Raw genomic sequence first — 23849 nt, 5'->3', positions numbered from 1 at the left:
ACAAGCAAGCTTCATACAAACTTGAGAAAAATGGTCAGAAAATTTGAGAGCTTGGGATCTAAGTGTGGAACAGCAGCTCAGTCTCTGTAAGGAGCACATTGTGGAGCTCTACTGCAAACCATTATATGTGATACATACAAGTGTGAGAAGACGTTAGCCACACTTGTTAGAGATTTCAGTGTAACAAAAATAATCTTCTATCACTGCATTTTGTTATACAAATTTAGATGCAGTCTAATTGTTAAAGCAATTAAACTGTCCAGCTTTCTTTTAGACAGCCAAATCTTAAGAAAATGTGAAAGTGGTACTTATTGTACAAAAAAGACAATGTGTTCTTAAAACAAGCTATGCTAAAGAAAAAGTTATTTCTCATGCTAAATACTATTGTCTTTTGTGCACAGAGTATTTTTCATTTTCCTAGGTGCATGGTATTGAGTAAGCCCCACCATTTAAGGTCGTTTTCTATATGCTCAGCACAGGTCAGTTGAAGCCAAGCAAGATGACCAGACTCTTGTTAGAGCAACTGTAAAGAAACATACCAGGCTCAGCGTTTAAGCGACAACTGTTGAGGAACTCGGCTGTGAAATAAACATCGACATCACAGAAGAACATCAGGACCTCGCCCTTTTCCCAGGCTCTGGCACCCATGTCAAGTCCCCGGCCTCGGTTAAATTCCTCATTCAGAGAGACGAGTGTGTAATTGTGGAAGTTAGTTTCTCTACAAGAAAAACAGAGCCAAACCCAGAATAAATTAGGGAGTGGGGGGCGGAAGTGACCATTTATACTTTTTCAGCATTTTACAGTAATTTCATTCCAGAAATTTTTTAAAAAACAGTTATATCATCAGGATAAAAAAAAAAACTGTTCCATTTAGCTGACTATTTTAAGCATCAGAGTTTAGACACTGTAAAAAGATGGACCTCTGTATTACAGTCCATAACTTCACTTTGCATTTAATGAGACAGATTAAAAAGGCCTTTTGGCAACTGACATGAATTAAAGCATTCTCTGAAATTACAATGCCATCTGAAATTTGTCCCCACAAAGTAAGAAGTCCTGACTAACAGAGCAATATCTCTGTCTTCACTACGGCAGAGAGGAGGGCAAACGGAAAGCCAGAGTCCTGGCACCACCAAACTCATGAGGCAAAAACCCATCTACCTGGTGATGCCACCATAACCCAGTCAGTTTGCTTCTCCTCGTTACTTCACACCAGTAGCAGACGTGCCTGCACTCATCGCAGGAGAAGGAAGGAGCAGCAAAGGGAGACTGGAAATACACCTGGGGAATATCTTCAAGCAAAGTTAAGTGTCTACTTCGGGGAGACTTCAGAGAGCAATGCTTGCAGAGAACAGAGTGAAGATACTCAACAGGAGCACCACTAAGAAGATAATAAACCAGATAAATGCCCAGTGAGTTCGCAGCACTGACTCTGACTCTATGCTGTGAAAGGAGGAGGACCTCTCATAGGGAGCACGGCAGAGGCGGCCAGCGCTCACCGAGCTCAGTGCCAGGGAGGCTCTGCAGGAAGGAGGCAGAAGCACTCCTCCCTTCCTAGAAGATGTCTGCACATGCCAGGCCAACTCACCATCACATTTCAAGCCAGCAACACAATAACCTGTGCTTAATACATTGCATCGAGCAGAGCCTTGGCCTGTGTTGTGCGATGGGGAGACTCGGGAGCCAAGCTCTTGGCTAACGAGAGTAACAGGCTCCCTGCTCAGGGACAAGCACAAGAGCTGAAGGCAGAGAAGATGCCCCTTAGCTACATGCTTATAGATGCCATTGCCTGTCCCATCCTTCTGGAGGGGAAAAAAAAAAAAGCAACATTTGGGACTTTTACATCCATACTACTCTAAGTGTTTAAAGTTGTTTTACAGCAGAGGGTAAATATGGGCCCAATTACCTAGTACCTAGAGGATAGAGAGCAAAGCTTAACTTCGCAGACTCAGCAGCCCACCAGCCTACTTGGACTATGCTTCTGTTCCTTATTGTTAAATAAAATTGATTATCCAGTGAAAGAACTATCGAAACGTACATCCCAGTTCCAAAGAACTTTAATTCTGATCGATCTGTTAGCATGACTGAATATTCACTGCAAAACTCATCCCTGTTGTTGTTTGTCTGGACTGTCAGATAGAAACCTCCAAGCCACCGCTGTTAGTCTTTTCTGGCCTATAACTGGGTTTTTAGCACTCTTCAGGAGACCGTTGCAACTTGCTGTAAAATGCTAACCAAAAAATAGTGTACTGTAAATAAAGCTTACTTCTCCTATCAACCTGTAATGGACTACAAAATTATTCTGTTTCTTATTTCATTCTTTTTAAAAACCATTTTAAATACCAGCCAATACGTTTGTATTGACTAGCACTGGATCAACATACTTACCTAGCTACAGATTCTAGGATGCTTTTTACTTCTGATAGCCCATCTTGTCCAAAATACACCACCGTGAGGTGAACACGCTTATCCTGATGAATACACACATCCCTATAAGTGCAAAGATAAGCTGATATTAATAATTACTTGCAACACAAAAGAAACTTCAGGTACTTAAGGGCTATGGCATTTAAAAGTATTAGCAGATCTAAGTATTCTGGTCAGACTTCAACTAGCTTCTAAAGCACATAAAGAAAAAAGGTTTGCCCCTCTTCTTTCCCATTCGAATCAGAAGGTTCCAATGTGTGTGTTTCATTCCAGGACCTTATTTTATAAACAGGAGCTCAAAAGCTAATGTAAATATAGAAATTATGTGTCCAGGTTCACAGCAGCCCTGGCATTCTGTCTAAAGGGTTTTTGTGCAGTTTGAGAATCTCTTAAATCCTTTTAGAAGGAACATTTTCTCGATACAGTAGGTTCAGTTACAAACATCTCAAGGCAGTTGCACACAAGGTTGGAATCATTATTTCTGTTGCAAATCCACCAGAACAGAAATTCATTTCAAAAAGGAAACAAGATACTGAAAATCAGCAATATAGCTCACTATATAATCTCATGCACCTACCTAAAGTTTTGCATAAATTGTGCAAATGCCTCAGTTCTTCCAGCAAGAGGGACAATAATGTTAATGATTGATCTAGAAATATCGACCGTTTCACTCTTCACTTTCATGAGGGGTCCAAAAGGTCGGAACAAGGTGACATGCCTGTATTCCATGCCATCCATCTTCTTATAAAACAGCTCATACTGTGTCCCTTTATCTCTTTCTGTACGATAGTAACCTGAAGAATAAGTCACACAAGTAATTTGTAAAGTCAAAGATCCCAGCAATTCTATTTCAGAAACACTGTTTTTCCTGAGAACTATGAAGACGTGAAAAATAAAACTGTGGGGGGAAAGCTTCTGGGTTTTTCCTAGGAACAAACACAAAACCCCACAAACCACCACCACCAATCAAAATCACCCTCCTACCCTCTTAGACCAGATCTGAAAAACAAATCTCAAACAAACTCCAGCTTCCCCCTGCTTCTTAGATAGGTTTTACGGTCCTACATCAACTTCTTAGGTGGAATTAGAGTTGGGTCTTCCAAACAAAAAGGGAATTCAACTATTCACTATGGCTGAAATCTAATATTGCCTGTTCTTAAAACCTTCAGTAAGGATCTTGCCCTGAGCTAGTCCACAGTAAAAGCTGAGATCATCTGGCCGATCAACACAACACAAGCTGTGGGCAGAACAAATGACATAACTCACTTGACAAAGCCTGTAAAACCTGAAATGTGATATCTGGGAAAAAAAAAAAAAAAGAAATCCATGTGATAAACGCTGGAATGCTGATAAACTGTTTTCATTGCTGAGCACTAGCTACACTGCTTTCTATCCCATAAATAAGGCTAGTGGTGTTTTACTATAGCTATGGTCTGCAAAGGACGTAAGCACAAGTTTTCTACATCGCTGTAACACTGAGAAAACAATACCAGTTCTCTATAAACAGGATTACCTATTTAGAAACATTTTACTCCCAACGGGTAGGGAAACCTACCCGGTTCAGAACAAATGACCATTCAGTTCATTTAAGGACCATCAAGGAAGCAAGTCAAGTCAACAGCCTCTCTGATTTTACACCACAAAGGAAAAGACTTATCTGTGGCTTTGACTGAACTGAGCTCTTGTGTTGCCAGTTCCATATCTATACTAACCCAAGGGTATGGGCCAATTCTCCAACAGAACTGCCTTATGTTCATCCCATCTCAGCTCTCCTCTCTCCCCCACAAGGAAAAGGTGTATTATAGTGAAGAAACATAAGCTACACTATAAACCAAACACCAGTCAGTTGAGCTGGCCACACAGACCATTGAGAAAGTTATGAACAGCTGCATAGCCCAAAGCAAGATGAACACACCTGCCTTTACACCACCCCACCAGTGTACTTCCCTTCACTCGGACGGCCTCTTCTCCTGCAAGCCAGCCTCTGGAGCAGTTACTGTAGCCCTGCTTCTGAAATCCTCTCCTAGCCTCCCGCCCAGAAAGAAAGCGGCAGGGATTGAGATAGATGAACTGTTCTGGTGACAGAGGGCTATCTTGGGCTTAGTATTGGTACTGTCCTTTTTGTTATTGTCTTTTTTGCAATGGAAATCGTGAAGGCTCAAGGTATGTGAAGGGAACAACCCTCAAAGAACAGCTTGGTGCTGTTTGTCTACCTCAGGAACCAGAAAGAAGCAATCTTACAGCTTACAAGTGTGTACACCACTTTGCTCCAACTTCTTTCCTCTATACCCAGGCTCCCTTTACAGAGTCCTTTCCCTAAAGCTACCTAACTCCTTCCCTGGTCCTCCCCTCCACCTCCCTCCCCAACCCAAATCCAGTTTCCTTCACTGATGTCCCCTCCCTCTGCCCCATCCTGTATCTGCCCAACAGCCTCTCTTTTGCAGCAGGCTCCCTATTCCCCTCCAATATCCAGCTCTTTCTTGCGGGCAAGCACGTGCACTGCCAGACCTGACAGCAAACAGGGATGACCACTACCTTGGGTCTGTGGGACACACAGTGTAGCAGAACAAGCTGGTGCCATCACACTGTTAGCTAACGGTAACTGAATCTCACCTTTCAGCTTAAATGCTTTTCACCCTTTGAGCAAGGTTTTGCAATGCACTCCTTTAAGAGACAGAAATCCACTTTTATTCCTTTGTGAACACAGAGCTGCATAAAACATGCACTACATTTTAATGCTGGGGAAAAGCATGACAGTTTCAAATTAGTATTAATTACAAGTACTGAAAAGGGTGTGTTTCAGTCAAACAATGAAAGTCCACAACATCGACTGTTTGAAGCAGAAAAAAGATCTTCAATCCCTCTCAGTTGTTTTCTACTCCAGCCCTTTGTGCTGCGCAGTCCAGTGCTGTAGCTTCACCACAGCTTCCTGGTTGTGGGAGCAGCTGGTGCGCCACAGTGTTTGCATACCGTGCTCTCACGCAATATGCAGCAAATACTTTGTACCGGTACTCCTGCATAAATTAACATTCAGTATTGTATATTACATTCCTTTCTCTAGTATCCAATACCTGTTTACAGATGAAAACACCATTTACCATGAGTGAAGTTTTTAAAAAGCATGTCACAGTTGCCAATAGCTTATCTTTAATCAAAGGATGAGCTTAGATGTCAGTCTGCAACAGAAGGCTGTAGTACAGAATAAAAAATTCTAGATTAAAGTAACTTCAAAAAGACCGCTCCTGTAACTTCATAAAGACCTTAATATGCAAGCCTGAATTTGAGTAGTGCCTTGCCAACATCCAATTGCTGGAACATAAGATTCCAGCCTTTTGAATGTGAACAACCTAGCAGCACCACACTTCTTTCAAATAGTAAGTACGTGTTCCTTGAGTTATTCTTGCTGTGAGCTAACCTCCATAGGTAATCTACTAATTTGAATACTTCTATGGGATTAAAGCTTCTATACACAGAAGCCAGAGTTGAGAACAGCCAGAAAATAACCCACATCTGTTTTACTACTTCGTGTATTCAGGTTTTTAACATTTGGGACTGACTCATGTAATAAAAACTGTAATCTCACCTTCCAACTAACATACACTGGCTGCCACCCAAAATAGAGCTCTATAAGCAAAGAGGAAAAAAGCAGCAGAAATAATTTAACAGCTGTTATTCCTGGTCCATGAAGCTTTACTCCCTTGGCAGAAGTTCTGTTTCTCACCACACAAATTAAATGTAGGAATATTGGGGATCAATTACTATCAAAGCCAAAAAGCTGTTGTTCTATTGCCATGAATACTATTATTTGCTTTACAACTACCAAGAAAGTGTTTGGTCTATGGAATTTAAGACTTATGTCCTTTTTTTTTTTTTGGTGTATTAAAATTCTCCATTGAAGTTCCCAGGACACTGGCCAGTTTCTGGTACTATGCAGGACATACTAAAGGGGTGTTTGCATGAAAAACAGTCCACACTGTTCTATGGATGGCAAGGACTCTGGAAGAGTTTTGACTTTGAGCTTGCAGCATTGGGATAAACAATTTTTACATGCCAAGGATGGGTGGGGAGTCTTCCCTTGAGAATCAGACCTACAGATAGTTTCTGGCCTTTGCCCAGTTCCAACTGGAAACACAGAAGGAAGAAATGGACCCACACAGCACAACTAGAATTCTGGTAGACAACATTTATTAAAGATCAGCTAATTGATAATTAACTTCTGAAAATATGCCCATGCTTCTGTTTTCCAAAGGTTAATTTTAAATGTCTATCCAATGGAAGAGCTTTTATACTCTTGATAAAATAAACCCATTACACTGATAAATGTAACCCAAATAAATCGGTTACTGATAGTAAAGTATGGTTTACTGATAGCAAAGTACAGATGTCCATGAAGGCTCCTCAATGAGTTCTGCATCACTATTCAAGACTTAATGTCACAGGCTTCTGAAGAAAGGGGACAGAGGTAATACTATTATGCTTTTCCCATCTTACTTATCCTCTGTTTCTTAGTATTATCAAACACTGATCTCAAAGAAATCTATTTTTATCCAGGACTATCTTAGAATGCCCATCTCAGCAATTATGTTCATCGTTTGTAGTCCTAGACCTCTTCATTTGTGAAAATATGTAATATTGCAACTTTTGTCCTCTCTAGGGATACTCTTCATCCAAGGGGATTAGCGTGCTCCTGTTTCTTCATACGCTTAGATCTAAGGAAAATATTAAGAAAAAAACCTTCAAAGCATTTCTCAAACAGCAACTGCAGAACAAGACTTGTTTTAAGGTCAGATTTTTGTTCTGTTAATATTAGAATTCTGGAAGTTTCATTCTGGGTTGCAGCAAAGTAGAAAAGGTAACGATGCAGCAAACAGCCCTACAGAGCTCAGAAACTTGCTGGTTTTCTCTTCATCTGCAGAGCAAGCCAATTGAGCCTTGTGAAAAATAAATTTGGAGCTTTCAGAAAGTATCTTTGTAGTTGCAATGCATACTTGCCAATCTTTTTGTTACTTCGTGTTATTGTTCGAAGCCATGATGTGGCTGTGGCAGCTCTGCCTAATCGCAACTCCAAAACAGATTTTGATCATTACTTTGTCTCGCAACACTAAAAAAAACCCAACATTATTTTGGATAATACTTGAACAGGTTGCTCCCTATCGTGGCTACAGCTTCCTTGCATCACTGGTACTACTACTTCATGCAGAGACCACAGAGGCTGAGCGTGCAGCAAAGGAGCTGCAGGAACAGTTAAATTTAGGGCACAGAGCAAAAAAAAAACCCAGAGCCGTGACAAGAAAGTTAGCATCCCTCAGCATGTACTTTGAATTTTTTTGGCCTATGCAGTGCTGGAGTAATAAAAATCAGTAGATTCAGACAACCACGTACTATTGAGTAAAGTGTACTTTTTCAGAAAAGTTTACTTAGGAAATGTCTATTTATAAAATATACCAATTAAAATAGGCAGAAGGAAGATTAATTTTAAATTCATGTCGTTAGTCTTTGTTGTCACAAGTGACTCCAATATAGGTAAATCCTAAAATACAATAAGAAAAAAATTCTTGATGCTTTTACGAATCAAGACACTGATATTTCACTGACTGGGCGTCAGAGGCAATGTAAATGCAGGGAAGAACTTCCGACATATTTAGTGAGGATGAAGAGATGCCATTAGGTAAAATTGTCTATAAGAAAAAATATTCTAAACTTATCTAAACAGCCACCAAATTCTCCAAGGATTTACTAATACACCTGAAAGTACATACCACAAAAGATTACATAGCTGAAGGTTTAGTCTAGTATTTCGCAAGTCCAGGAAAAACGCTGAAATAATTCCCAGAACCAAACATTTACCTACATGAAAATTTAGCCTGTTGAGGTAGGAAGCCAGAACACTTCTAGAATAAAAATGCCTGTTTCTAGTTTAGCTTGTAATTGTGGCACAGTTTTGTGGGTAAGTTTTTGTAGATAAATATGCATTAGTTTTGAGAAAAAAATCCTGCAAGTCAGAACAAAAGTAAAATCAGTTTATATACATTAAGCATAAAATATGTTGGTTATGTATTAACTGATGTAGTGTCATGTTTTCTCTCTTGCCCCAGAACCATAAAACAGGAATCCACACACCAAGTTTCTCAGCCTCCTGTTTCAAATTGCATAAAACTCTAATCTTAGTCCTAAATCATTTATTACAAAATAATCTCTTAGCAATTGAAGAGGATACAGAATTTAAACTATTTAACTCAAGCTGACTTAAACAAACTGTTTCTTTAAACAGAGACACCAGAGGTAGCACACCAGAGCCCAGTCCCAGGGCTGCAGGGCGAGGGACCTGCAGGTACCACTGCTGGCTGGTTCCATTTCTCACCTCTACGTTTTGAAACAATAGGGGGACAAAAGTGTTAATATTCAGAAGTAGCCTTTTTGCTGGCCCAGTGTCTAAATTAGCCAGTAGCAGTTGCACAAAAACACAGAATACCCACAAAACCCACATCTTCCATCTGAAAAAAAGACACTAATACAGATCACTATGGCTAGTACTAACACACCCATATGAGCTACCACATAAAAATACTTTTCTATTTCTATATTTCCTGTAACCCAGTGCTTAAAGGGACTGCCTTTACAGCAAAAGGAAATTAGTTTGATTTCCAAAAACAATTATAAATATACTGGTGCAAAATACAGTTCTATGGTTCTAAATCTGCTTGCTTTCTTGGAGCTCTGCAGTCATTAAAGGCAGTACACTAAGAAAAATAAACAGCTATTTCAGCAACGGTAAAAAAAAAATCACTAGAATATAAGCAGTATTTAAAACAGCAAAAGAAAAGCAGCTGCACACTTAATATACAAAGAAGAGAATTAGAAGACTGCAAGAATGACTACCTTCAGACAAAATAATATGGTTTTAGGTGAAAACGGCACTAAAAGCCTAACACTGCGCTGGCTGTGTCATACGGACACAGTTGAGTGGATTCTATACCCTGCTCTGCCTTCTGGAATGAAGAAGAGTACTTGCATTAAACTTTAAACACAGTAGCTGTTGAAAGCAGAGACTTTTTGCGCTACAGACCAATTACATCATCTTAGACTGAAAGAACTGATTATTTCAAGGCCAACAGTACCTTTCTCCAGCATGTTTGCTTAATAGTGCAGACATCAGTACTGCTGAGATCCAGAATCCCTTTTACAGTAATGCTCTTATAACATGGTCCAACTTTGGGGTTTTTTATGGCAGCATGAACTGTTTTTAATACTGTAAATACAAAAAAGAGGTCCTAGGGCAGTTTCTGATAATACTTATCTCCATCAGCATCACACTGTACCTTGAAAGCCAATTTCAATAGGAATTATCACTAATGCATCTTTTAAGGGTGTCACTAAGTATTGAAAGCGTAACAGCTATATTTGCTTTTATAATAATATGTGTTCTGTAATTAAACTTAAAAACACTGAAAGAGAACAAGAGAACAGTTCAGGGTTGGACAGCTTAGCGGATCTCATAATTAGTATACCATGAAGGGTCTATTCAGGACACCAAGTTCCTCAGCTGACACGACCAGAACACGTTAGCCTACCAATGCTCTGCCTCCAATACAAGTATGCCAGCTCTAAGACAGTCAAAAGTCTGAATATTAAATACAAGTGGCATAGAGATGAGTGAAGGAAAACCCTGTCGCTTCATACTGAATTGCTTAACTACGAGGAACAAGTGAGATGAATCAATTCCTCCCTCCCACTGCCACCAGTGTCACTGGAAGTCTTTCAGTTACTTAGTACCATAAGCAGTTGTATCACGCTGACTTCAGCTACAATCAATTATGAATGCCTCAGTATTTTAAGCAGATACAGCTCCCCCTGTACACTTCTTGTGGCGAGCCCTTCTTCTCAAATGGATTTCTTGCTCCCTGCTCAAAACACAACATAATGAAGCAGTAATATTCTCATCACTAGAAATAAAGGTTCTTACTGTGTAATTACTGTTCAAGACTACATTCAAGTAGGTAAACCCCCTAAAAATACAAACACCATTGAATGCCTGTTGTGACATTCTGTTAATGGCTGGAAAGCATGTAACAAACATACCTTCTATGAAATCATTTTCACTATACAGCTGCCTCTCTCCTACTCCATCATCTTCATCTTGTCCATCTTCTTCATCTGGATTATTGATAACTTCTAGGCCAGCCTCAATAACTTCGACCAATTCATCTCGTTTATCCTTTCTAACAGGTTTCTCTTCCGGATGCCGAGTGAGCCCCATCTCCAACTGGAATACTTTCATGGACGTAAAGCTTTCAAAAGGAATGACGCCATATTCACTAGGCAGTTTGGCCCCCATGCTCACCTCAGCTTTGTCAATTTGGGAATGAAGAAACTCTAGCAGATCGTTGGATGCTTGTTCTTTGGTGCCCTGGTAGTTCACACCATTGACCCTGGGGCTCTTTTTTTCCTGCAGGGATTTCAATTTATCACTCATTTCCTGAAGTTCTTGCTTTAACTGGGCAATCTGTCGTTTCAGACTGGTAGCTCGGTTTTGATAATGCTCTTCTTGTTCCTGCAAGAGAGCTTGATAGTATTCTTTACCCATGTTTTCACCTACGACACCAGGTAGAGATCCATTGCCATCTGTTTGTGGAGCACACTCGAGCAAATACATGAGCAAGACTAAACTGAATAGTAAAGCAAGGCCCACTAATAGCCAACGAGTCCTGGCTTGAATTACTAAGCCTCTTCTGGGCATTCTCATATTAATTCCTTTTCCAATCCAAAAAGATGACTTATCTGCTCATGCCTTCCAGGGAACATCACCCCAGAGTTCAAATCTTAGAAAGAGAAAGTGTGACCGTAATAGTTACTACAAGTTTTAATAAAGTAGCCGATGAGCAGTTTTCAACCTTTGCCTTAATCAGGTGTCATTGCAGAGATATAAATCCGAAATTCCCATGTCATCCATAACCATCAACTGCAAGTTTGGTTGACGCCATACAATTTGTTCAGGATTTCCTACCCCAAACAAAAAATCCTGCAGAGGGGGAGGAAGATGGAAGACACCAGCAAGGAGTCATATTTCCATTTCCTAATTCAACCCTAGTTGAAGGGTTTTAGCCTATATGAAGTTCAGGAAAGCCTGCAAAAGTAATTTTCTAAGCTTTGAATCGACAGCAATTATTCCCTGCCTCGCTATGTGTAAGTGAGAGCAGTCTACAGTTTAGCAACAGTAATTTTCATTAGCTAGTCTGGCTTTTCCTGTGGCACTTGGGTATTTTATTCCACTTCCCCTCCTTTCTTTGGAATCTGTGGTTTGAGTCAGCAAAATGAAGACAGAACCTAAAATTAAAAGAAAGGTGCATATTAGAACTACAAAGCAGCTGGTCATTTGGAAAACTCATGAACAAAGTTGTAACACATGGATGCAGAGGATTGCTGGGGGAAGGGTTGGGAAAAGGAGAAAGAGAAAACATTATTTCTTTCCATTGCATTACCATAAGTGATTCCCTTTGACAGAGTGTCTGGAAAATAGCAATATGGACAGTCTAATGAAATACATTTTTCACATAGCTAAAGTAGTAAGGGTTCTTCTAGTCTCATCTAGTTTCATTTAACTCTCCCATTCCTTCTTGGGTTTTTTGCTTTGTTTTCCTCTGTGGGAGGAAAAAAAAACACCAACAAAACCCATGCCCTTCCTACTCCTTAAACTAAAAAAAAAAAAAAAATTCCAAGAACTATTTTGAAGCAGCAGCTTGCATTTCCATTTGCCTTTAGTTCAAGTAAATATCTTTTAGGGAATAATTATTCACTCATGAATCAAGTATTGCAGATTTAAATATCAAACTTTACAGAAACAGCATAGGTCAAATTCAACAAATTCAAATTCAAGCCCCAGTTCTTGACTGATGAAAGGGAGCCTCAGACTATCCATCCACTAACATTTCCACCTTTTGATCTGATTAGGCTAGCATGAAGAGGCATTGACCATTTGCATGGGTCACCCCCTTACACCACTGACCAAACCAGCTCAGAGGAAAAGACCAGGCAAAGACCACAGCTACGCAAGAGGAGGATACCAAAATCCTACTCGGCAACAATAGTCAGCAAAATGGTTTATGGGCCTCTTCAATAACAGCATAAAGACCTAAGAAGTAAGCTCAATGCATGTTAGTCTATTTTCTAACACTAACAAAATACTTTCGTTTAAAACTTGGTTGTAGAAAGTAAGTGAAGCTCATTAAAATTTATCTGGGGACCTATTAGCTCTACATCCATTTTGACTGTGTTGTGTAATTATTGCTTGGGGGAAGTTCTGGGACTTAAGTTTTAGGTTCAGTATGTTTATGAGATTAGAAAAGAAAAAAATGCCCACTCCAATAGTCCTTATATTTGTGTTGGACAGATCGTTATCTGACGCCACCAGCAGCCACAAACCCCATCTTCCTCGGTCCTTGCAAAAAAAGTGACAGTGCCACAAAGCACTCCATGTGTTTGCAACAAACACCTTGCAACGTTTCTCCTGGATTACATCCTTGCAACATTTCTCCCTTCCCATTCAGCTTCCAGCATCGGGATATTGCTTTAATGAGAACCAGGTACCACATATCAGTGGTATCATGATATTCAGCATCCTCATTTGCAAGAAAGCTCGATGGACAAGGCCTGAAAGATTGAGTAATTTATTGATACCACCACCGCCTGTGATAACTCATGCTAAGTTTGCATGCATGTCGTGCACACTAAGTTTTACAAGAGCTGCACGCCTTGGAGTTGTCCAGCTGAAGTCTACAGGACTGCTTGAAGCAGTTATTAGTATTTCTAGTGCTAAAGTCCCTGCCTATAACCCTGTTCACAAATAAATGAGATCCATTACGTAGAAATTCTTAAAACAGCAGCTTAAAGGCAATAGTTATCGGAAACTGAAGCGTTTTGAACTCAAATAAAGCTACTGGACACTTTAGTACAAAATAAGTAATGGCTTTATCAACTGAATTCTAGATGACATCTTTCTAAGTCCAAATAAGACAGAAGTTAGTCACTCCTCACTGCACAAACACGACATTATATAAATGCAAGTTAAATGCCTATAAAGAGTGATCAACACCAGATGTATCCTCAGACTACTGACCAGGGTCCAGATGTGGTGAAGCAAGGGAGACAGAAGAAAAAACAATCTACAGGATAAAACCAGTTCACAGAAGTGATGTAATATCATCCCAAGCTTGCTTTAGTACAAAGTTGCCTAAATAATGTTTTTTCACATTTCTTCCTGAATTCTTGTTCTGTTACACCGCAAGAGGTGAAGCCACGATTAATAACAAAGAACCATATGTTTCTTTAAACTTAGAAAAATGCTAGACTGTACTAAAGCCACTCCATGCAGAAGCTGGCACATCTTAGATCAGTCAAGGCATATTGAAAAATGATCAAACTACCTGACTTGCATAAAATACTGACAAATCCCGTCCGACTGCACAGCTTTATTACTGCTGTCAAGAACAACAGCATTTTTGTGTCGCTGTATACAGAGACACAGCTACCGTATCAGTACAGAAAACAGCTTTTCAAGTTAAGAAGAGATGCTTTTGGTACTGGGGACAGGGTAGGAAACAAGGCTGAGTTTTACAGCTCAGCAGGACATGAAGAGAGCTTCGTGTTTTTCCTTCACCTTTCTCCTCACTTTTACAGGATAATTAAAGAAAATGAAAGCATGTACTAGAAAGCAGGACCTAATGTTTCTAGTTAACACTGTCTTAAGAGATTATTTGGGCTACTGTGGCGCAGTCTGATAACGGGCAGTGCAGGCAGCTGCAAACCACGGCCAGATTTGGTTCATCACTGAACCTCTAACTTAAAGCCACCTAAGTCACACAACCGCCTACCAGCACGGGCTTTAAACAATCACTAACTGTTGTTAAGCGATAAATAGACACCCCTGGAGCTGGGACATTGGCCTAGTAGGCCTTTATTCAGTTCTTGCTCTACCAATGAATTGCCCTGTGTTCAACTTCGATGAGTCACTAAGTTACTTTAGGTCTCATTCATGTCTTAGAAGCAAGTGACAACAGATTTCCTGACGTGGTGTCAAGAGGACACAATGCACCGGGAGATTAAGATTCCCTCAGACAAAGCTGCGGGCAATGAAAGAACAACTCTGTTCTTAATAACTTTCTTAACTGTGGCCAAATGTGCATCATTACGGTAAGCACGGATTAAGTAAGTCAGCACACCTCCACAGGAACTCGCCGCTTGCATTGTATCACCAATGCAAGAACAAAAAAGATTATGAATAACTGCAGATTTCTGAGCCTTCCTACGGGCACTTTACCTATTGACACTTAGAGGGCTGTTTTATGGAGCGCTGCCTTAAGGGGCGCTTAGGGAAGAGAAACAATAAGCCCTTTCTGAAGCAATGGAAACTACAGGTCGTGGGCTGTGGAGAGCTCCTGGATCTTTTCCTTCCAGGCTCTAATTATTCCCTCATTAGTTGAAAACCTTTTCTAGTGAGCTAGTGACAATCTTCTTAACAAGACAGCCTTTTTGCACAGAGATAGGCCTTGCCTATTTATCTTTGACAGTGTCCGCGCGACACCATAAAGAACAGGCATCTCTCTCGCTACAGCGTCCCTGTGGCCTTTAAAGGCAAGGAATGTTTGTGCAACCAGTTATGTTAAACAACATTAAAATCTTGAATTGCACATGGAGAGCTGAAGGGGTAAGTTAGTTTGCTAAAGCAGTGGGGACTGAGCCAATCTGGCATCTCTTCTTTTCCCAGTATTACTTCTGCTGAGAGAGTCATCGTAAGAGTCAGACACAGATTTCATCTTGCATCCTTCAAGGAGTAAGGGAAGCCAGTAAGAATCTTAATTCTCATCCCATCAGAAAAGGAGGGTTTACAAGCCCTCTATTTCACTAGCCTCTCCTTTCAGAAAAGCCCTGGTTTTGCATATTTAAAACCCAAATTTGACATGAATTAGGTCTGGCATGGCACTATTTTAGGAATTCCAGTAACTACTCCCAGGCTGTAGAAGACAGTTACAAGACAAAGCAGGCTGGGAAGCCCCAGAATTAGCAAAAGCACACAGGATCCCAAGAATCACAATAGGAAAATTAATTCAGTGTCACATGGTACATTCTGAAGTTTATAAAAAAAGAACAGTAAGATTACTTGGAAATAAGTAATCACACAGAAGTCCCTGGGATCAGCATTTAGCATTTAAAATCAAGTTCCAAATCTCTAAATTGCACATGCTGATATTTCACTTTATTTCAATTCCTCGAAACGAGTCTACTTGCAATACTCCCTACGATCTCCAAAGAACGAGACATCTGAGGCTTATACAATGCTTATAAAGATCTGCAAGTTTTCCAGAAGCAACTGGTTGTTATTCCTTCTGCATTTCCAGGGCCTTATGTATATTCAACTATGGAAATGTTTCTGCTCCTTACAAAAGAGCTCATTGATTCTCTAAGCACAAGGGAATAGACCAGCATGCTAATTGAAAATGCTTTTAAATCTGTTTTTATTATATTAGCATTCTGTTTTGGTTCCTTGTTGCAAAGGATGAGTACGTCTTTCTAAAGAGGGGAAACATTCACACTTATAGCAGTGACCTAATTCAGTGTGCACTTGCTTCATGCCAGACTACACGGACATTCCTCATTTTAGCATGTTCTACTTTAGCCATGTCCTTGTCATTCACCATGCCCTAGATGGTCATAGTTTAGCTGCTTATGGAATTCCAGCTGATTTTCATAGTTATTGCGTTGTTTATAATTTCACCCAGATGCCACAAATATTCACTGTCTCAAACCCCTTCCACACACACGTACTTCTCTCCTTGACAAGTTATACAATGCAAACATAAGGTCCAATATCATCTCCTGAATATTCCATCTTATCCTGAAGAAGAGTGTCACTCAAAACAGAATTGCTTGTCAGAGAAACATTGTGTGCACAGTTATTTTCTCACTTGCTAAAACCAACACAAAAGCAAGTTGGTCGTCTTTGCTGTCACAGACAATCTTTGCATAAACCCTAGAGTGAGAAACCTCAAACCATACCCTAAGTATGCAGAAACACATCATCCTGCTTAGACACTCTGCTGACGTAGAGCCTCAGAAAAGACACAAAGAAATTTGTTCAGGGCTTTATTATACAGTTCTGATCAAACAAGTACCAAAGTCAGATTCTTCTGCTGTTGGGAAGGTGAATAGAAAGGGAAAAGCAAAGAAGAGAAAAAAGTATCCAAGAGAAGAGTTAGGGGCCATAGTTGTCACTTTCCATAGAAAACTAATCTTTAGTCTAGTATCTCACCCTCACTGGACTGACTGTAAATAACCTGTTTCTATCACAATTCCACCATCTGATTTGCTCTCAGCTACAGCTCTGCCTCCCAAGCGTGCACACACGCGCACTGCTGGATAGGAAAGAATTTGAAAGCTACTACCAAGTAGTACCAAGTTCTACATTCAAGAAAACCAGCAGGAAAGTGAAAATAGTCACAAAATATTTTAGACCTTACCAATTTAAGAATAAAGACTGAAGAATTTGTAAGTTCTACTTAAACACATCCCAACCATTGCCCACAGAAGATCAATCACATCAGGCACAAATAGCAGCTTATTTTCAACTTTTTAAAAAGTTTAGAGCATAATACAACATTCCAATTCATCACAACATGCAAGTTTAGTTTATAAGCACAGAACTTCAGCTTTGCTACTCACATTATCTGACTGACACTAAAGTGAATTTTTCTTCCAGCTACCTCTTATGATCTTCATCAAAATTTCCCTTTACGTTCCCAGCATTCCCATTATATGGCATACTACCTTGGCATGCTCACCGGGACAAGCCTGTATAGGGTAAAACCTGTCAGAGCACACGCCAGCACTCCTCAACAAGACAGAGCAGTTTCTTCAGAAACTTATTTTTCCAGACATCGCAGATCTAAACCAGAAGTCTGAGAGTTCAAAAACCTAAAACAATGAGACATGCGCCTTGGGAGACAAAGCGACAGAATCAGCTCTCCCATCAGATCTAACGCAACCTCAAAAATCTGTGATCCTCAATTCTTACCAGCTTATCAGCTCCACTCGGTTGATAAATACGAAAAATGGTTGCATTCGGCTCGTGTCCATCAGTGACGCAGCATCAGATATGCATTTGTCTGTGTTACCGCAGCCAGCCTCACCTGGCTGCTCATCAGCTAACAACCTGGGATAATGCTGAGCTATCAGCTTAGCACCGCTCCTATTCACTCACGGGTTTGGTGGGTTTTTTGTCTCCCTCTGCTTTCTTTGCTATAAACTCCCACTGGTAAACCCTGCCAAAGCCAGAGTCCCACGGAGGGGGCAGAGCGACGACAACAACTGCACGCTGATGACTGAGCATCTTACTTCATTTTTAATTAAGGACATGGAACAAAAAACCACCACCATAGTCAACACAAGAACTACTGTATACATTATGAACAGCCTGTGATGAATTATAAAGTGCATGAGCATATCTGCAGTAGGTAACTTCAGACGTTTGTTTAGTTCCTAAGTGGGAAGGAAAAAAAATTCATGCCTTTGGCACAAGGATCATAGTAGTACTCGCAGTACACCAGGGACAAGTAGTTCAGGCACGGGAACCTGTAGGAAAAAGTTACTTCAGTGATGGGTGACATCACAGGATTTATTACTCAAAACATAATATTCCCTATGCAAATGGTTTATTTTACAAAAGCAACACTGTTGTTTTGCCAGCAGAAGCGCTGTGCTCCAAAATAAAATTAAGACTGAACCTCCACAAGGAGGAATGTGACAATCAACTATCACATTCGAGACTCCAGTACAGGGGGAAGACATACAGGGTTTCTTATTGCCCTTGTTTCACGCAATAGATCGACTCACTCTCAACACTAGAGAGAGACTTCATCAATAAGAAATTCTGCCTTTTTCCAGGCTCTGATGTTGTTTATTAATTGCATCTTTTCAGGAGATGCAACTGAAGCAGCCCACTTGATACTAGCCTTCTTTAAGACGAAAACATAGAAAAGAGTAGGGTTTCATTTTAATAGTAGAGTTCAATTATTGTAAGATCAAGCCTACCTAGGATTAGCCTATGAAGGACAACCAAGCAGGTCTCGCTCTTTATAGCCTTCCCAAGCCCTCTCTTGAAATTTCCACCTCAGTTTCAACAAGTCCACTGGCATTTGCTTTTACAATAGCAACACAGACCACCAGGGCTGCGAGAAGGACCCGTCCTGCCCCTGCACCACATACCCCTTCCCCACCCCACGAACACGACCAAAAGATAAATCAGCATGCCAAGCCAACAGAGTAGGAAATAATACGGGTTTTATTGTCTCCGTTCTCAGTGCTGCAGCTAACACAGCAGGGAAAGCAAGCAGAAGGTGATATCCAACAACCTAGAAATGGGTGATATTTTTACCACAACAGCCCCTGGAAAAAGCAGTGATGCTGTCATCCTCAAATGAAGGAAACTAGCTGTACTGAAATGGTTTAAATGCAATTTGTACATAATCTACTGTGAAATAACAAGGAAAAAAACGGCCTTTTGCTGGAGCAGTTTTATCTCCCATAAGTTAAAGAAGCAAGTTATCTTATGTCCCGGCATTGTTGTTCCTACACAAAACCAAATCCATTACATAGTGAAGTGGATAAATGAAACAACAACGTTATTCACATTATTTACTTTATACCTAATCCAAAGTAAGCAATGAGCTTATGAATAGGAGCCCTGCTTTGGCTTCAGTGAAGCCAGAGCAAGCCCATTTGTCTGGAAACTGCTGAATTGAAATTGGAATTTGAAACCCGACCAGCTACACCTTAACTATGTGGGTCAGTATTATCCTATTTCAGATAAGGCCAGGAAATGAAAGTCAACTTATAGTCACTTTACTGTTTTTATGAAGAGAGACATCTGCCTGGCAAGAAAGAAGCTAGGCAAAGTGTCCGCAGTAAGACTAGCTGAAGGAGTTTTGTTCGATTGCTTGTTCTAAAATTATTATTAACAGTAGCTATCCTGAAAGACTCACTACCTTCAGCTTCCAGAAGATAAATAACTACTATTTTGCACATCTTTTCCAATCGTTTATACTATTTAGCTTGCAGGTTTTTGCATTGCTGTAGGCACTATTCCTCTTTTCAAATTTGGCAAAACCCCAAACTCCAAACTTAGCGAAGCAAGTCTTCTTCCTCTTACTGTAAAAGAATTAAAGGAACAGCAGTATTATATGACTACACTTATTTTGCCTGCCCTACAGATTGTTGAAGTTCAACCTAGAAATGGGAACAAAAGCACAAGTAGCTACCTTAGTGCTATTATCAGGCAAGTACTTTCTACTGCTTGCTATTCCTAACATTTCATAAACCATAAGCCATTTTTTTACACGAGCATTAGGCAAGAATCTGACCTACTTTTACCATGTGCTTTGCAATAACCTTATTACCAACGGCATAAATTATATGGGCAACTGTACCACGGCAGCGAGGTGGGCTCCTTGTCCAGGGCACACCACCCGAGCAACCTCACCCAGTCGATGGCAGTAGTCGGGTCCGTCCACTGAAGGCCAGCAGAACCTCCCAACAGTGCACATAACACTACACGGTCCATCAAGGGCAAAACGACACTTGCACTACTGTGGAGAATAGCTTAAGCAAAACTGAATCGCAGTTCTTACAGCAACGTTAGCTTATCTTCAAGGTATCAGAGTACATGCAGCGAAATCTTTATACTCCTTTCAGTATGATACAGCAACAGCTGCAGCAAGAAGCAGAAATAAAACATGATGCCCAGTGGTCTTTAAAAAGGCAATGCTGTAGAAGGGATTTTTTGTACAGGAAAACAGTCTGGTTTAGGACAGAAAACACAGTTACACTTAAAGTGCATCACCTTACAGTGGACGAGGAAAAGTAAAATACTCTTTAGACACCCAGAGTGTCTAAACATCTTAAAAGGTCCCAGCTAAATATTTCCCACATACAGGACGAACATGCTCCAGCAAACGCGACAGAACAGCAAAAGGTAACTAGCGATCCTAGCTTGGGTGCATAGCACTTGCACAGCATACCTACCTTTTCACTGGTGCCATTTTCACTAAAAATAAAAAAAACCACTGAGAATGACTGAAATTGTCCGTTATGGTAGCAGGCAAAAACAAAGAGCCAAGAATCATGTAGTTTTCTTGGAATCGCTTCACGCAAGTGTACCATATCTAACTATGTTCTCAGAATCAAGTCGTCTTCTGTTTTCTCACATCTCTTAATTATCTATTTCTCTATGTATGGAGATCAAGACAGTGTAGTTACTGTACCCTAAGCATAGTGAAAAAATATATTCCAATATATGTAAGCTCTTGTGCTATTTTTAAAGGATAGCTGTCATCCAAGTTCACATGCAGAGCCAGTGGAACATTTCCCACTGTGGGAGGTAAGCAAAGAGGCCATGAATTGAGTTTCCTTACACTTGTAAAGCAAATCTAAAATGCAGTAGAACAAACCAGATTGCCTTTGAAGCTCTCAAAGGTACCTAACAGGTGGTTATCACATACAGATTTCTTTTTTTAACCCATCAAAAGGAGAGATGGAAAAGGACAGTCCTTAGCCAGAGTGTGCTTTCTAACAGTTGCAGAGCTAATTAGCCAGCATGTTAAAAAGCAGTTAGAGACTTGACCCTGTGGAAGAGTTGAATTTTTTCATTTTCTATAATTTTTCTATGCTAAGAGCTACACTCATTTCAAGAAGGTACAAATTTAGGTTATGAGCAAACTGTAGCAGTTGAAGTGAAAACAGTGAGAAGTTAAATTCTGAAGTGCACCTGAATCTTTCTTAAAAAGACTTTCAGACTTCTATTAATATCAGTCTTAAAAGCAGAAACATATCAAGGCAATTGATTTAAATTTCATAAAAAAGTTTCTTTGCATAGCTATGCACCAAGTAGCGCCACAGCACCGTTCTCATTAAAGTTACGATTTTTTTGCCAAATTTTGTGGGGGTACCCTGGACCAAATAATATTTGCAAAGAAATCCCTTTATTGCAAGTTTGAAGAGCAGTAATACTCCTCAGGAGACCACTGGAAGACATTCCTGTGCATTTTGTCCAACTGGTAGTTTGGCTTGAGAGTTTTAAGGTATCTAAAATGAGTTTAAAATACAATTTGATACAGAAATCTTGAGAAAAATGCTGCCTTGAAAGTCAGTCACCCTAAAGTTTTTCTTAACAAACTGAATCAGCTAGCTTAAGTTGACATATGGTATTCAAAACTGGGCTCATATTGCTATTCCTCAGTCCATGAATCTAAGACTGAAGGAGGAACACAACCTACAAATATTTTTAGAAAGGCTAAAAATCAGCGTAGTAGTTTAGGTTCTGCTTTCAGCACAACAGATCAGCCATGAATATGTCATCAGAACTGAAAGCATGATGCCAAACGATTGAGAAACATCTGGTGCATTCCAGAGGCACAGCTAGATACACTTATGTCATCTGTAATTTTTCAATTTGACATTATAACTAAGCATTAATTTACTCTTAAAGGACTAGCAATACCAGGCTTCACTGACAGCAGAGAAGCTAGCAGCTTGTCAGAACTATCTATCTTGATATTTGTTTGGTTTTTAAAAGTTGCCTTGCATTGAAAAAGACACCAGTATGAAAAATAGAAACACCAAACACTCAACACTTGACATTATCTTGCTCCACCCTCTCTTTGTTTTTCAAGTCCCTGAAGTTGGTCTTTGGACCACTTGGACCATCTTTCCTCCTCTTCTCTTCAGGAAGAGACGATCATGATTTGGAGGGGAGAGAAGCCATGAGTTTCTGTAAACCTCTGTTGAGTTTCTGCAGGTTCCTTACACCATTCTTCTGTTGTGCTCATATTCCACTTTTTTTTTTTTTGTTATTTTTGCTTCAGAGCAGGGACATAGAGGTTGTTACCACAGGCACTTGTCACAAACTATTCAAAGTGCCACATTTGACACATGGTCCCACTGGCAGCAACTTCTATTACACTATTTGAACATTGGGTTAAAGTTTTGTTACTTTCTCCTCTTGCCCCTTCAGACATTTCACTGAAATCCCTATCACACCTCCTCCTCTCTAGGCAAACCTCACCACACTAGCTAGGTAAAATTCTAACAAAAGTTCAGGACCTTACACAACTAAGGAGCAACTCTGAAGGATTAAATGCAAAAAATTCAAAGTCACTGGATTATGTCTGAAAGCTGAAAAAAAACCCCAACAAACCAACTTAAAGAAACATGCTTAGTAGCACTTAATAGCAGAATCCAATACAGCATTTTGGATGTTAAAACTCAGTCCTGTCCCAAACACTGGGAGCAGTGGGGCAGAGTTTGCCCTGTACAGACATCCTCCTGGGGCACCGCTTCCAGACCGTGCTGGGAAGAGGCAGGCACACCAGTCACGCCGATACTCATCCTCCTACTTTGCAAATTGTACATCTTCTTCAGAGGGCTTCTATCCATATCAGAAGCTCCCAGATCACATGAACGATGGACTAAGCTACTACCACTCAGCAGTCTTAATTTCCACTCTACCAGAGTGCTAGGAAGACATGCAAACCATCTGCTGCCCCCAGGGCTGTGAGTAATATCAACAGTGCTGACAAGCATCTTATCATTTTTGACACCACTGCTTGGGGAAACCTTTAAGAGCCAGCAGAAGTGCTACCACAAGTCATCTGAAAGCTATCACCCAAAACACTCTTTCAGGACAGATTTTATTTAGTAGAAATTAATGACTTAGCCCTCCATATAATTCCAGAGACTCTAAACTGTGCTCAACACTAGCATTTTGTATTTTCAGAGTATGCTTCAAAATATAAGCTCATTTACCTCATTTCTACTGCTTTAATGCAGCAGCGTTCCCAATGAGCTTTAGTTGTCTCCTGGGCATCGCTGCTCAACACCTGCCCTTGCAACAAGAAGACAAACTCAACCCAGAAGAATTGTTTAAGTATTATTTCTACTGTTTCTACAAAGATACACATATGCAAACATCAGACAGGGACACTGGAGTAGCAAAACATCTGCCTAGTTAGCTACCTTGCTACAATTAACTATCATTTGTTAAATGTTGTAAGATATAGCCACAAAGTCTACAAACAGAATTGACTGCAGCACCTCAGCCATCAGCTTTAAACTCTCACGGCTTCCTACAACAACACACCTGCAAGCTAGAAACTGGCCTTCCATATCTTTCTCTTGCAACTGGCATCTGAAAAGTTATTAGGGCCCTCTTTCCTTACAAGATTATCTGGAACTAGTCACCCCGCTTTCCAAATCCTAATATGTTAGTACAAAACTAGCCTAGCTTTGTATACAACTTTTTGGAGAACTCAGGTGTCCTGCAACTTTGATCTTTTATCAAAGCGCTGATCTACTGTCTTGAAAAAAAAGCACAAATATCA

General features: G+C 40.2%; 1 protein-coding gene across 2 annotated transcripts in view; it reads right to left on the bottom strand.

Moving 5' to 3' along the window:
* The window catches only part of CSGALNACT2 (chondroitin sulfate N-acetylgalactosaminyltransferase 2), a 34922-nt gene that overhangs the window by 5799 nt on the left and 5274 nt on the right, over positions 1 to 23849 (bottom strand). For both annotated transcript variants that reach the window (XM_054831391.1, XM_054831390.1), the window contains exons 2-5: positions 10507 to 11751; positions 3005 to 3221; positions 2389 to 2490; positions 540 to 718 (exon numbers count right to left, since the gene is read on the bottom strand). In XM_054831391.1, the coding sequence (XP_054687366.1) occupies positions 540 to 718; positions 2389 to 2490; positions 3005 to 3221; positions 10507 to 11170 (1162 nt within the window). In that variant the 5' untranslated portion in view covers positions 11171 to 11751. The remainder of the gene's footprint in view (positions 1 to 539; positions 719 to 2388; positions 2491 to 3004; positions 3222 to 10506; positions 11752 to 23849) is intronic.

This window comes from Grus americana, chromosome 7 (assembly GCF_028858705.1).
Source record: "Grus americana isolate bGruAme1 chromosome 7, bGruAme1.mat, whole genome shotgun sequence".
In the NCBI taxonomy this organism is placed as follows: Eukaryota; Metazoa; Chordata; class Aves; order Gruiformes; family Gruidae; genus Grus; species Grus americana.
This window is presented reverse-complemented; position numbering and strand designations above follow the sequence as displayed.